The sequence below is a fragment of the Lampetra planeri genome, chromosome 13 (assembly GCF_965212315.1).
Source record: "Lampetra planeri chromosome 13, kcLamPlan1.2.h2, whole genome shotgun sequence".
Taxonomy (NCBI): Eukaryota; Metazoa; Chordata; class Hyperoartia; order Petromyzontiformes; family Petromyzontidae; genus Lampetra; species Lampetra planeri.
The window spans coordinates 9,096,214-9,110,734 of record NC_136119.1 but is presented as its reverse complement, the minus strand read 5'-3'; the positions used below and the strand labels follow the sequence as shown (position 1 = coordinate 9,110,734).

Sequence of the window (14,521 nt, the reverse complement as noted above, 5' to 3'; positions counted from 1 at the left end):
CCACGCCTGCAACATGGCTTCATCCCAGAGGTCGCAATCGGGTACCCGATACCCGTACCCTACCCGATACCCTGCCGGGTACGGGTAGCCGGGTATCGGGTAGGGTACGGGTACCCGTTTGCGACCCTGGTGCGGCCGGGTACGGGTAAGGAATCAAAACCCGTTTGCGACCTCTGAGATAGCCTGAGTGATTCTGTGTAATGTGTGTTTCTATATAAGGGCACCATGGTGGCAAGATGCTAACTACCTCGCCCGGTATATCATTGGTCGTGGGTTTAATCCCGACCCTGACGCCTGTATATGTGGAGTTTGCATGTTCTCCCTGAGGTCGTGTGGATTTTTTGCCAGGTCTTCCGGTTTTTCCCTCCACATTTAAAAACATGCATTGAGAGTATTTGGCTGCTATAAATTTCCATTTCCACGTGATAAGCCACTTCGTTGGGCAATCATTTGTGGCCAGGTCGCTTCTGAAAAAGACCTGTATAGCTCAGTGGGCCTTACCTGGTAAAATAAAAGGGAGATTAAAGTAGGTTAGGTAATCATGTACACAAGTTGAAATGGCTTAATAGATTTCCTTCAGAAACAGGAAATATATATATATTTAAAACAACAGATATGAATAATTTCCTTAATAGCAATATAAACTAATATAACGCGTTAAAAAAGCAATCTATGGGGAACATAATCTTGGCACGTGACAAAAGCAAGCTGGTTCGATCCTTTTCATAATATTTTGCCCTGGTGAAAAATTCTAAAGGTGCCATTATACTAACCAATTAATAAATTGGCACACATGCTGATGTGAACATATTAAGATGATGTCAGCACCTCTCCTCCTATCTCACTGCACTCCCTAACCTCCTACCCGAACCCAATCAATCCAAACAAAGCCAAGTATACATCAAAGCAGAAGGAGTGCCAACACTATGATCCTTTCCATGCATAAGAAACATCACGATGAAAACATCAAGATTGTGTGCTGTGGAAAGCTACGTGTATATGTGTGTGACAAGAAGGGAAAGGTAGTGTAGTGGCTAGTGCACCGCGCTTCAAACTCAGCGACCGTAGATCAATTTCCGTTCATGGCCAACATCGGTGATGAATGTCTGAACCTGTCCTGAGCAGCCCCCGTTCAGTAAACTCAACCTTAAATGTGTACTTGGAGTGTAAACGTGAGCACTGGGGAGACTAAGGCGGCTAGGCGTGGTGATGGTCACCCGCCTCCTTGTGTGCTGTGCCGGCTTTAATAGGTGCTCATTAACAGCACCTTCCCCACCAGTCTGTCAAAGGCTATATGGGGAATCTCTGTCTTTGTAATGAGAAGGGAGCGGTAGTGTAGTAGTTTGTGCACTGTGTTACAAATCCACCGATTCGAGTTGGATTCCCACTCACAGCCCATATCGGCAACATTTATATCTGAACTGGTCCTGGGCCTTCCCTAGGTCGACTCAGCCTTATATTAGTATCTAAAGCAGAGTGGAAACATCAGCACTGGGAAGATGAAGGTAGCCGGGAGTGGTTCTGCCCACCCACCCCTCATGTGCTGTGTCAACCTTCATTGGTGCTCGATTGCAGCACTTGTCCCAATAGTCTGTAAAGGTTATACAGGGGAGGGGGGTCTTTTGGCAATTTGCCTTTGTGATGAGAGGGCTGGATTCTTACTGGAAAAGTTTTCAATGAAAACACACCTGGGCAGTGATGCTTTCATCACCAGTTTTTTACACTCTGACCATATGTGGTCACGTCAAACACCCAATGCAGCCAAAGATCAAGCAAACACGCACTGGAGGAATTGTTTATCATCTGTAGCCTTTGTAGTTGATCGAACCAATGCTTTTCACGGACACTTTTTATTGATGGCCATGACTTTTCCAGTGCTGCCATTGGTAGGACCCAAGTTTCCCAGGCCTCTGGTTGTATGCAAATTAGCCCTCGGAGAGGCTCACAACAGGTATATCAATTACCACTGAATTGCATGGTCAGGAATAACCCCAGGTCTTTTGGGAAGAAGGTGCAATTTGCAAACTATCATACCAGAACATTCGTGCTCACACACTAGATGCATTATATATGCTGTATAAACATCAATATTCATTAAGTATATTGGATATCGCTGTTTGAATTAAATTTTTTATAATAATAAAATTATTAACACCTGTATGAAACCTCTATATTCTGTATTAGATATTTTCTGATCTGAGAATCCTTTGTTCTTACCGAAAGAACCACGGAACATTAATTCCTGCAGTCACGGAAGTTTTAAGGCAAAATGTAATCCTTTTTTGTTCTCTACAGGATATTTCTATTATGAGCCCAAACGCAATCATGGAATGGTAATGAAATACATAAATCTATTTTCATTCTGTGTTTCTACATAGAATTAAAATGTTTTTGCCTGTCAGCATATTGGCTTTCCAGACTTTTTAAAGTAACAGCATAATAAGGAAGGACAATTCTAGATTTGAAGCTTTCGTGACTGCAAGGATCCATACTCTTTGGTTTTTTCGGTAAAGTCACGTAGGTTAAAAACGGAAAACGAAAACAAATAAATTAAATCACGACGTTTTGGAGGCAACACAAGCCCCCGTCTTCAGGTGGAACAGTCATAGAAAAATTACTGTATCAAGATAGGACAAACAAAAACTTCACAACATGTTTGAAGTGAATGGATATTTTAAAATGTGCTCCCTCCCTGGTAGCACATTTGAATGTTGGCCTGAGGTTTGTGGCCTGTATATATCTTTAAATTAAATATTTAACCACGATGAATTTATATTCACAGAGTAATAATGACAATAAATCAGTCAAAATGTCAACAATTGTAGGTCTGAAGGAAATCACCATGAATTACCATAAAAGGCTTTTAGGCCGATGAAAAGCCTCCAAAATAAATCACTTGAGGTATTTAACAATGTATATACAATATATCGACAAGTGCATTGAGGCAACATAGCTCATGCTCAACATATTGCAAATGCATGTTTGTTTATATGGGTGAATGTAACAACATTGTGTGAACAATTAATGCAATATTATATTCAATGTCACATTACTTGCTTACAGCCAATATACATACTGAAGCTACACATTTGTTTGAACAAATGCCTTGCACAGGCCACGTTCCAAAAATGCCTTATGTATATTAGCAACAGGCTATGAGGAGATGAAATGTTTTTGAACTCAACCACAGTGTGGCCAACATTCCCAGGGCCCAGTGAACCATGCATAATCTGTTTCCATTTGACAGTCTACTAACGAGGCACAGTTAGCAATTAGGTGTAAGAGCACATTCTGCAATTACTGTCAATGAGTGGGAGTTGCAAATATTAAGTTGGTCAACCACGGTTACATCTAAAATTATAATAATGTGAACAATATAACTAAAATTATATATTATGTAGAGACGATGCAAATGGATATTCTGTTTCCACAGTAAGTTAAAGTAAATTTGTTAATCAACGTAAGTTGCTCATGATTTAGTTTTAAACAGTTTTTTACTTCCTGTCATCAATGTGGAGGTTTTAAATGAACTTAATACAAATTTCCAACTCTTAATCCAATAAAAACCACGTTAAACACAAGCTAGAATAACTGCCTTGGTACATTTAAAATATAATAGGATGAAATATATAGTTTACAACATTTACACATTGCCTTGGTGACAATTTTAAAAGTGAACAGACTTTGGAAAATAAATCAATACTTTTGGCTCAATTGAAAAAATATATATTTAAGATAAATGGCCATATCGTATCTACTTGGCATTAAGACTGGAAAACACTGGATCATTGCAAGTTTGATGTAACTGCAGTTACTCTGAAAGCAAAAGGTCTAAGCTGTAGTTGGTAAAATGTAACTTTATGGCAAGGGGTCTCCTGTGGTGAGACCAATGGTCTAAGATTCTGAGTTCAATTACAAAATGTTTATACAAAATAAAATCCCATCCTACATTATTTGCATACCTGTAAATAGGCTCAGGAGTTTTTTTTTATCTATTGAGTATTTCTGGCTTCATTTGTCAAATGCCTTGTGTAAATTAACTACATACTATATATGCATGCGCCTATGAAATATTTTTGTAAATTTATTTCGCATTCTTGAAATTGGTCTAGCTAAGTGAAAATACTTAAAAGGGGTGAAGGGGGAGGGTGGGGGAACTCGCTACGTAAAATTGTCTTTGTGCTGATAAAACTCTGCTATGCAAATCTGCCTTTGCTCAGTCATACACCATTCATCCTCCCCATAACTACAACGAAATCAGCGAAGGCTAAATGATGGATAAATATGCATACCATTCTAGATTCTCAAGATCGATGATGGCTAAACCCTAATTGATCATTAGTGTACGGTCAGTATACTGTAGTTTTTTAATGTACATGGTAGTCCAGCTGTCTTGTGACCCCCAATATGATTTTACTTTGCATAATTATTTTTCTGTTTTAAATAAACCTTCATTCAAAATATTACGTTTTTGACAGTTAAATGGGGGTCACAAGACATATCAACCACCCTGTACAATATTTTCTAAGTAAACCACTGTACTGTATAATGAATTACATTGGATAGAGATACATTTTTTTAACTAGAATTAAGTTCCCATTTGAACGTATGTCCATATACTATGATTTTAAATGTAGCGCGAGTTCTTACCTTATTAAGGGTTACTGTGTGCTGCTCCCATATCGTCTCCTCCATGGTGCCAGCCTGCCACAAACAAAACAAAATCACAACATGAGCCTGACGCAGCCATAAATATGCCACCATAAGTAGGACTCTAAAGCAGTAAATCAGGCTTTTGACAAGCCATCATTAGACCCATTTTATAGCTGTTATGCTAATAAACGAACAGGGTTAGCAGCAACACTACCACGGGAGTCTGTTGTGTCTTGGAACCAATTGGTGCTATAGGAGTTTCGGGTCTTAACTGCCAACGTTCTCTTTTCACAGCCAATCGGATCGCTTGTAACATTTATTGGGCTTATGGCTGTCACAAAAGGCCATTTTACAAATGTCCATTGCATATTGCGGCACTCTTAATAACACAGTTTTGAGCATCATGAAGCTATTCAAAGACCATATAACATTGTAAAACCACAATAAAAAGAGACAAGCATACATAAGTGACCCTAGTTTTTCAAATATAAAAACAATCATCAAGCAGGCTTAAGCAACACGCAGTGGTGAGATGCAAACGCTGTAGAGTATTGCAACTTTCATCCCACTTAACATAGAAATGTGTTTTCCCACTTTGAGATGATGTTAACATATTGAATTTGCCTAAAGTATTCTCAGAATGCAATGCTGCTATTAAGCAGCACTCAACAAAAGAATACCAAATACACATGCTAATAATACATGTAGATACATTGCTATCGGGAGTCGCTTTAAAAAACAACTATTCAATTGTATAATATTGCTTCAGAAAAATAGTGACTTGTTTTATCACACATCTTGTATTGGCCTTACTAAGTAGTTAAGGCCAGCCAGAGCCGTATCATCTCACCAACAAAAAGCCTGGTTGGAGTTGTTAATTCATATGATGTTACGTGCTCTTTAAAGAATGAGTCTTTGAAGTCATTCCAAAACCTCAAAGCGATCACTTTGTTTTTTTCCACATGTACTGCTGAGAAAGCAAGCTTTCGCATTCATCTGCAAGAATATTTTTTTAAGAGATGCTTTAACTCGCTCTGCCAGCACAGTCATTGTGAATACAAATGTATAAATTAAAAAAATATCCCATCATGTGATCAACATTTAATAGTATGCAGTTGGCCTACATAACAATCGAAATAAGGCAGCAACTCAAGTTGAAAGCATACACCCAAGGCAGCAACATCGTTGCATCTGCCGTACAACCTCAAATCAAGCAGTCCCTACAGGAAGAAAAAAAATCCCTACGCAAACTCCATTTTCCATTCTAAGCTCTGGAAAACGAGTGTCAATCTGCTGCAGCCAGGGGGCTCCTGGTCACCCCCTTGGCCTCCTACACCGAATGGACAACTTAGGATCGTCAACATAAGAGAAGTGAGCCACACGGCCAAAATGCCAGTGAGTGAGCCCAAATCATGCAGACAGCAAGCCTCATCTTACCTCCGCAGTCTACAACTCTGGTTTATACACAAAGTGTATAACACTCCAATTGAAGAGACTTTGTAATAATGCAATAATTAAGGTGCATCCTCAATGAGGACCTCAGGTCTCAGCCCATGAAAAAAAAGCAGGAAGCACAATAATCTTGAAATGCGTATTTGTTTATTATTTCTAATTACATATCAGCAGCGCCAAACACTACAGGTCAGTCAGAGTCACATTGCTATTCCTAAATCCATACCTCTATTACTCTGCACAACATTACCAAGTTAGTTGAATCTATCCATGACCTCTAAATTGTTGCATCACATACAGAAATACCGTACATCATCCAAATGGTCATTTAAAACCTGGATTAGTTTTTTTGTCTCAAAACATATGTAACCCTTCACCTCCTCGACAAGAATCTGGAGGAATAGCAAACATAAAATTACATCCAACAACAAGAAAGCTGGGTGGTCCAGGAGGCTGGTGAGGGTGGGGAGGGGCTGGGTGGGGAGGGTGGGGCTGGGTGGGGGGTGGGAGGGTGGGACTGGGTGGGGAGGGGCTGGTCACCCCGTGGTGCCCTTATAAAACTCAACGTTTAACCGACTCACGCCGGCTTTTGCCCGCCCTCACAGTCGGGCATATTTGCGGAATACACCAAGCTGCCGTTGACCCTGGCCATTGACCGAGCAACCCAACGTTCCTACCAGCTCCCTCCGCAGGACAATGTGTTGCCTTTGCCTCACCACTGAAGGCCGCATAAACCCGAAGCACAAACAAAGATGCATTGCACTAAATGTTCACGCCTGTGATGAGTGCACACGGGAGAAGAGTGAAAATTAACTGAGTAAATGAAATGTTAGTCTGAAAATGTATTCCTGCTTCCTCGGGTAAGAGGGATACTGTTATATAATGTATGCGTTTTAAATATATATATGCATACTTCCTCACACGTACGATGCATTTTTCATTAAAAAGTGCTATATGAATATTTTTGTAAACAAATGTAAATTATTAAATAATCACACAACCGGTGAATTTTTTGCTTATTAAATAAATGTCTTATCCATGAGTTAATTATTCACGTGAACTCTTACATACAGGATCAAAAGTGATGGCGACACCTTTGGGGGGGGGGGGGCTTCATCCAGCAGAAGATTGAGCATGGTTGGCGATGATGATAATGATGAAGATATTTTAGAGGAACATACTTTGGGCACTCGCCGAATATAGCAGAGGTCTTAAGTGGGTAGCAAAATGGCAGAAGAGATGCCATCTTGCAGACAGATGTCGGCAGATGTTAGCAATGTAACATGTCCATGTCAATTATGTCACGTGTTTATTTGGGCAGAAACTTGGCAATGCTCTAAGGGAACCTATATAATTTACTATTATTTTTTGTCTTTTTTCTAAATTATATTCCGCTGGATCTATTTTCAGATCATAATACATATCTTCACAGAGATTCAACAAAGCACAGCACTGTACTGTAACATAAAACATAACATTCATGGAAGATTACATAGTGAAATTACAGGTTTCTTATACCAGTGAAGTCTAATCCACAAGGGCAGAACTAGTTCTTAATAGACATTAGCCTGCATATGTTCTGCTATGAAATGAAATTAAAAGTAAAAACACGTAGGCTTTCGCGACCAATATTATTCATAATAAACGTTTTTGGGTTACATCACGTTATTTATAAATGTGTCGTAACCCTCCACCACTCGACACGGCCAATCAGTAAAAAAGTGTTCAACACACCGTTGGGCTAAAGTAGTGAACTATTTGTCTTTTGTCAACGTGACACCTTTTTACTGATTGGCCGTGTCGGGTGGTTGAGGGTTACGACACATTTATAATTTACGCGATCTAACCCAAACACGTTTATTATGAAAAGTAAAAACAAAGAACTGAAAAAAATGCCATAAAAAATCTTCTTTTTAAAAACACATTCTTTTCCTATGCACACAAGCGCAAAGGCAAATAGAAACACATGTGCATACGGAGCTAGGAAAATAACATTTGCACGAGGTGGTCATTCTGGCAAATCATAAAAGCACAGCAGGCAACCAGACCTGCATGGACAACATACTTTCGAACTCAAAGTTTGGAATGCCGATTTTTTTTTAAGGCTTTGTCTGAATAACAAACCAGTGTAGTCATAATCATGCATGCAGCCTTGCATATGTTTAGCTTATCGATTATTTAAACGCACTTTGTAAACTGTTACCAGGGTAGTAAGACACTGTGGTGTTCATGCCTGATCAATCTTAACTTCACTCAAGTGTCGCTGGGTGTACATATCACCGGCGTAACAGTGTCTGCAGAGTGGCCTGTGTACTTAGATCCCATAAATCCAGCTTCAATGAGCTCTGTTTAAACTCAAATCGCATTGATCCAAGCTGTGAGCTGCTGCGGGCAGGCTGTACCGACTGGATTATGCTTACGCCACCACAAGCTCTACACTTTCCGCAAGTTTGTTACGGAGTTTTCTAGCGCAGCAGCAGCGGCAGCACTGCGTCAGCTTTGTAGGCGTTTGAAGATCGCATGTCAAAGAGCCAAAGTTGCGGATGAAGCACTCTGCGACTTGAAAACAACCGCACATAGTCGGATCTGTTCTTTATTTAATAAGGCATTCTCCTTTGGAGCAACGGCACAATGCCATAAACACCTTGTGATCGCATGCATTCTGGTCCATTCAGCGTGGCGTTTCTTTCCACCCTTGCAACTGTTCAAAAGGAAACGAAGGAATGGAGGGATGTGAAAGGCACTTCACAAGCTGTGCGGCAAAATGTTCCTCTTCGCCGGGTGACAATTTGAGTTTGGAATCATTGCATTCGTGCTTTCGTTTAAATTGTTTCTCGTCGCGTGGTTCCATCTGGTTTGTTGTACAGTTTGGGTCACTACATTAGACTCACATTAGCATATCACGTGTATAAACTGTAATTTGAATGAATCATAACTATCAATTCTAACGATGCTTGTGTCATGATCTTAATAATTAAGCAAATCAGTCAATTAATTAATAAATGCGTCGTTACATGCCTAAGATGTAAGATCATGGCACATCACATGTAAATCATGAAGAACGATTGCTTGGTGTGATGCTGCATTGCCTCTGCTCCAGCAACTTGCGAGACAGAATTTGTCTGGTTGCAGAGATTACGTCACCACGTGTGAGAAAGCCCCCGCAGAGCAGTACTGCAAGTAGGTTGCTGATGCATCAGTGCCATTGCCCTCCCTGCTCCCCTTCAGGCCTGTAAGCTGCCCCCTACCTCCCCCACTCCCCCCACCAACTCATATAAACTCAGCAATTTTGTTAATTTTACCGGTTAAGGCCCACTCTAAGCTGTATAGCTCTTTTTCAGAAGAGACCTGGCCACAATTGAGAGCTCAACAAAGTGGCTTATCACGTGGCAAAATCCACACAACCACGGTGAGAACATCCAAACTACAAATATACAGGCGTCAGGGTCGGGATCGAACCCACGACCTCCGGTGAGGTAGTTAACATCTCACAACTACCCACTGATATTAGCCGTGACCGGGAATCAGACTAAAGTCACCAGGTTCATAACACTAACCACTGTGACATTCACCCAATTAAGCATAATTATTGCTTTTAATCAGCGTAATGCAATTGTCCTATACGTTGCATCACGTAATCCTTTTGTATTGCGTTTCGTTATTATTTTAAAGACTGTGGATATATTGTTGACCAAAAAAACCGACTCTAGCTGATTTACAGTCTGCCTGCTTGACACAGATAATTTGAAACAGATGATCTAAGGACGAACAGAGTTTAGCTCGTGAGCTTAAGGATACCACTGGAGACACATGAGCAATGTGTGTGTTTGCCCTCTAGCATCCACAGAATTTAAAGCGCTGACTGAGGGCTGTTATTGGCCAGTTGGTGATACAGTGACACCGCTGGTGTGTTGAGAATGTGGCCTCAGACACACGGGCGACCATTTCCATCAATACACCGACTCAGCGGACATCACCGCTGCGCACAAACAGGCGCAGAGGTTTACCATTCAATCAATCTTCGTATTTAAAGACGATTTTTTTTCTTATTCAAATGAGGTAATGATTTACGTGAAAGAGGTGCAGCTAATATTTTTTTCGTGTAAATAATGTTCCAAGTTTGTGTTTTTAGGCAATGCTAGCTGCGTGGAATGGGTATTTTTTTCATTGTACATGATGCAAGATCTTTCACATCGTAAATCGCGATGATGATCATCATCAACTGCTCCATATCTACCGCTCGTTAAAGGTCTCCCTTTATTGTCACCATCCCTCACAATTGTAAATGTTGTGGGTTTACTCTTTAACACACCAGTGTGCTGAACTAGTAATAAATTGGCATGTTTTGTTTACGTGACAAGCCTTACTAATTGGCTGTGTCAGGTGGTGGCAGGTTTAATGACACGTTGAAAACAACGCGATCTAACCCAAAAAACTCTATTATGGACCTCACAGCCCATCTCGCATCTTGCGCACGAACTGATCTCGTGGCTCACAAAAGTGGCCTCCCGAGGACACGGGTGGCACATTCGTTTCTTTTGGATGGCCATTCCATCGCTGGCTGCTCTCATCTACTTCCAATACAAACATCTACGAGTGCTGTGCGGCACAGCAGGGGTAGGGGGAGAGAGTTGTGAGAGCCACACAGCAGGCCAAGGGGGTTTTGCTGCGTTGACGCAGATTTGTGAAACTCCCAAACCTGCCGGTGAGGACACGGCAGTTCAGCAAACCTGGGTTTGCGTGAATCTGTCCAGGATGGACGCTGTCAAGTGTAGTCGTCTTGACGTGCGCATGTGGGTTTTCTCCAGACACCCCCGTTTTCTCCCACAACCTGCGATGAGCATGGTTGGCTACAAACGGTGTGAAAGACGTTCAAGCATACGTACGTACATACGTACAACATCAGAAGCAGCATCAACAGAATAGTGGTGTTCATCATGATTACGTTCATCATAAGTATCGGCAGTAGCATCAGCATGGTAGGCACCTTCATCATTTTGGCATTCTTTAATCCATGAGAAAGAGCAGATAGCGGGATTAATTTAGCACCCACGATAACCACTTGAGGTGTTCCTCCTATCCAATAATAATTGGGAATAAAACAATCAACCTGCAGTAATAACAAGATGAGTTTTTTTCGCAGATGGAGACACAGCCACGTGTAATAGAATTAATGGATACGAGGTTTGTGAATAAGAGTTTCACTCTACACATATAAAGTACTCCCATTTTTTTTTACCCAGAAGGCTAACAATCATGAAGTACATGGCTCGGCTATAAGCATGATGTAGAAATAACCAATGCTAAATTTGAGATGTTTCCACTGGGAAACATCAAATTATATAATTACATATTTACTTCATCTTGTTGCAAACCACATTAAGGTTTGTGCCCTCAGCACATTTGTTTGAGCAGTTTTAATTTAAACTGAACTGTGTTATGCCTACTGAGCCAAGACTAAATATCAGTGTACTTAAAAACATTGAATACATACCTTTAAGAACAACATGTGGATGGATTTATTTCATATGAAAATACAGTGCTTCCCCATAGCTCGTTCGTATGAGTCACGAACATAATAATTTGTTTCATGTTTAAGGCCTAGATTGTAAAGGCATGCCACATAACCGTGTCTTCTTGATGCTGTTTTCTGAGCAAAGTTTGGAAACAATTAAAAGTAATTATGTTCCAAAAGATTATTCATGGAATGTCTGCTCGTATATTTGTATACGTTTGATAGATGGTGGATTATCCATATTTTCATTGCATTACAATTATGTCAGTCTGAACGCTTTAGAACATCTCCTGCCTTCATTTACTTCAATTAAATCACGGTGCAGGAAATGTATTTTAGAAATATCTCTGGAATATGCCTCCGTTGAACCAAGTTCTTCAATCGAAAAAGAAGGTGAAGTCCAAGCGAGATCAAGACGGGTGTATTTTCACACTGCCGCAGTGTCACCTGATCCCTTCCTAGCAGCTGAAGCGGATGTGTGTGCTTTTTGGCAAAAGATAAGGGAAGGTGTTCGTCCCACAGAAAGCATACAGGATCAGGATGGTAGTGGGCAGTTATGTGGTCTCGATAAAATCCTATCGAATTATTTTGTAACTCATGGCAGAAATGAGTGACACTCAGGATGCTGGCCTTGCCGTGTTTCCTGCTAGAACAATGAGATCCGGGTCACAAGTACAACGTCATTGTGGATTCACCTATCCTGGGAGACAGAGACAGGGCCTGACCTCGACAAGGGAGGTGGCCTCTGGGATACCCGGAGTCTGAGATCTAGTTGGACTTGGACACAAGTCTTGAGCGGCTGGACAGTAATGCTGCGAGAGAAGTGGCCGAGAGAAGAAAGGTGAAAAAAAGAAGCGTCCTGGAGCTCATAAGATTTAATTTGGTACTCTTAGGGCATCCCAGGATATTGTGCAAGGGACATGGGTGCTGATTCCCTCCTGCAACACCATGACAGTAGCGATGCTCAGGTATCAGGGTTCGTGGGCAGAGGCACATTGGGTCTTCCTGACGGCCAAGTATCTGAAGGAGACCCAAAGCTTCTGGGGGGCAATGGAGAGGGTCGCTATGAGCATCACACAACCCAGCAGCACGTTTAAATTAGGGGGGCGGGGCTTGATCAAAACGTCGTAGTTTTTTGTTATTTTATTTGAACCTATCTACGTGACTTTACCGAAAGACCCAAAGAATAAGCATTTGTATGTTTTTTTCTTCATATTATGGTTTTTGGCATGGATGCAGTTAGGACATGACTTCTAATGTTGAAGAACGTGTTGATGGTCACTGAGCGGCAATCAGTATATTTAGTAGACAGTGGCTGAGCTATGTTTCATTGAATTATGTCAGTATGAATGCTTTCGCAAATCCTCAGGCTTTAGATATTTCTATCGACTCATCGTGTGGGAAATTTATTTCAAAGGGCTCTGAAACGCATATTCAAAATTAGTCACAGTATCTCAACGACTGTCCAAGTTTGTAAGCTGCTCTATAACCAGGGATACAAGGAATTTTGCATGAGGATTAGGGATATATTGTTGAGATTAGGTCTGGTTTTGAAATAAAAAACAACACTTTACCATGTGGCCCTACCAAAGTGAAGTCTCTTCTATTTTTACGTTCAGAAATAATCTACTCTTGTGTTAATACATGGTAGGCCCCATTCCATGAAATGACAACATTTATCCATTCCTATCAATCTGGATTGATAAGAAGCTCAGCATGCGATGCTAGCTCAGCTTAATGGCTTAACATTTTACCAGACACAAGCACATTGTAATACTGCAATCTTACCGTAATGACATGCCTCGCTATAAATTAGAATGCTATTTAATTAAGACGAACTTTAATATAATCAATCTGCATAAAATCAATGATGGAAAATGAACCCTGCCTAACCTAATTTAAGGTTTCTCAAATAACACATAGACGGGGTGAATCCTTACACACTTGGCAGGATGCCAGACTCTTTGTCTTTGACATGCACTGCATACTGGTAAGCATTGACATACCACTTGATTGTAATGTCCATTGTCGGAGAGCTGTGTAAAAAGTGCTAAAGACTCGTATAGTCGGGGATAGACAGTCTTTAACAAAGCAAGGGGTAACTCTACCTAAAGATCAGCAAACAGAGGCTACGGTTTCCAATTCTAACACGTATATATGCATGTATGTTGAACTTCCTTCGCGCCTTGTGTAGTCAACCGTGTTAATTGGTGTGGGGGGGGAAGGACAAACTAAATGCAAAAAGCAGTTTTAAGAAATGAGTTTTTAATCTAGATTTAAAAGTGTGGAGCTGCAGTGACTTCCTAATATCGGAAGCGATTCAGCTTACAAATGCTAGGTGTGTCACCACGCTTCTGCTGTACAAATAGGATGCGATTTGATAAGATGATTCTTCATGTAGCTTAAAGACTGATGTAACAAACGTTGGAACAGACTTCATTGTCCACTTTAAAAGTTATGATCATGATAAGAATGTCTTATTTACTACCATACGTCATCGTTATTACGAGCCAAGAATGTCTGTGTGTCCCGCGCGTGACGTCACTCCACATGCCGCACCCCCCCCCCCCCCGGGTCATTAATATTCATGAAAGTGAATTTAATAAATAATTATATGCAGCAACAGTGGATTTGGTGTCTTTTTTATTTCTTCAGCACTTGAGACAAAAGATAAGTCTAATTTATGCTTCTACATTATGGAATAATAGACATTTCTCGGTGATTTGCCAGATATTATGTCGATTTCCATTTTATTTGAACCTCAGCGACCGAAAGTAGAAGATAATCAAGTATCAGAGCAGTGAATTTGAACAAATTGAAGGTCAGTTATATACAGTGCTACAGTGACATGAAGTGAGGTGTTTTATGACTTCGTTTTGTGCAAGATTCACTGCCATTAAT

General features: G+C 40.7%; 1 protein-coding gene across 1 annotated transcript in view; it reads right to left on the bottom strand.

Annotated features, from left to right (window-relative positions):
- LOC144722038 (tight junction protein 1-like) overlaps positions 1 to 14,521 on the bottom strand; it is a 144,659-nt gene that overhangs the window by 81,644 nt on the left and 48,494 nt on the right. Inside the window, exon 2 of the mRNA XM_078600110.1 lies at positions 4,651 to 4,704. Coding sequence (XP_078456236.1) covers positions 4,651 to 4,704 — 54 coding nt within the window. The remainder of the gene's footprint in view (positions 1 to 4,650; positions 4,705 to 14,521) is intronic.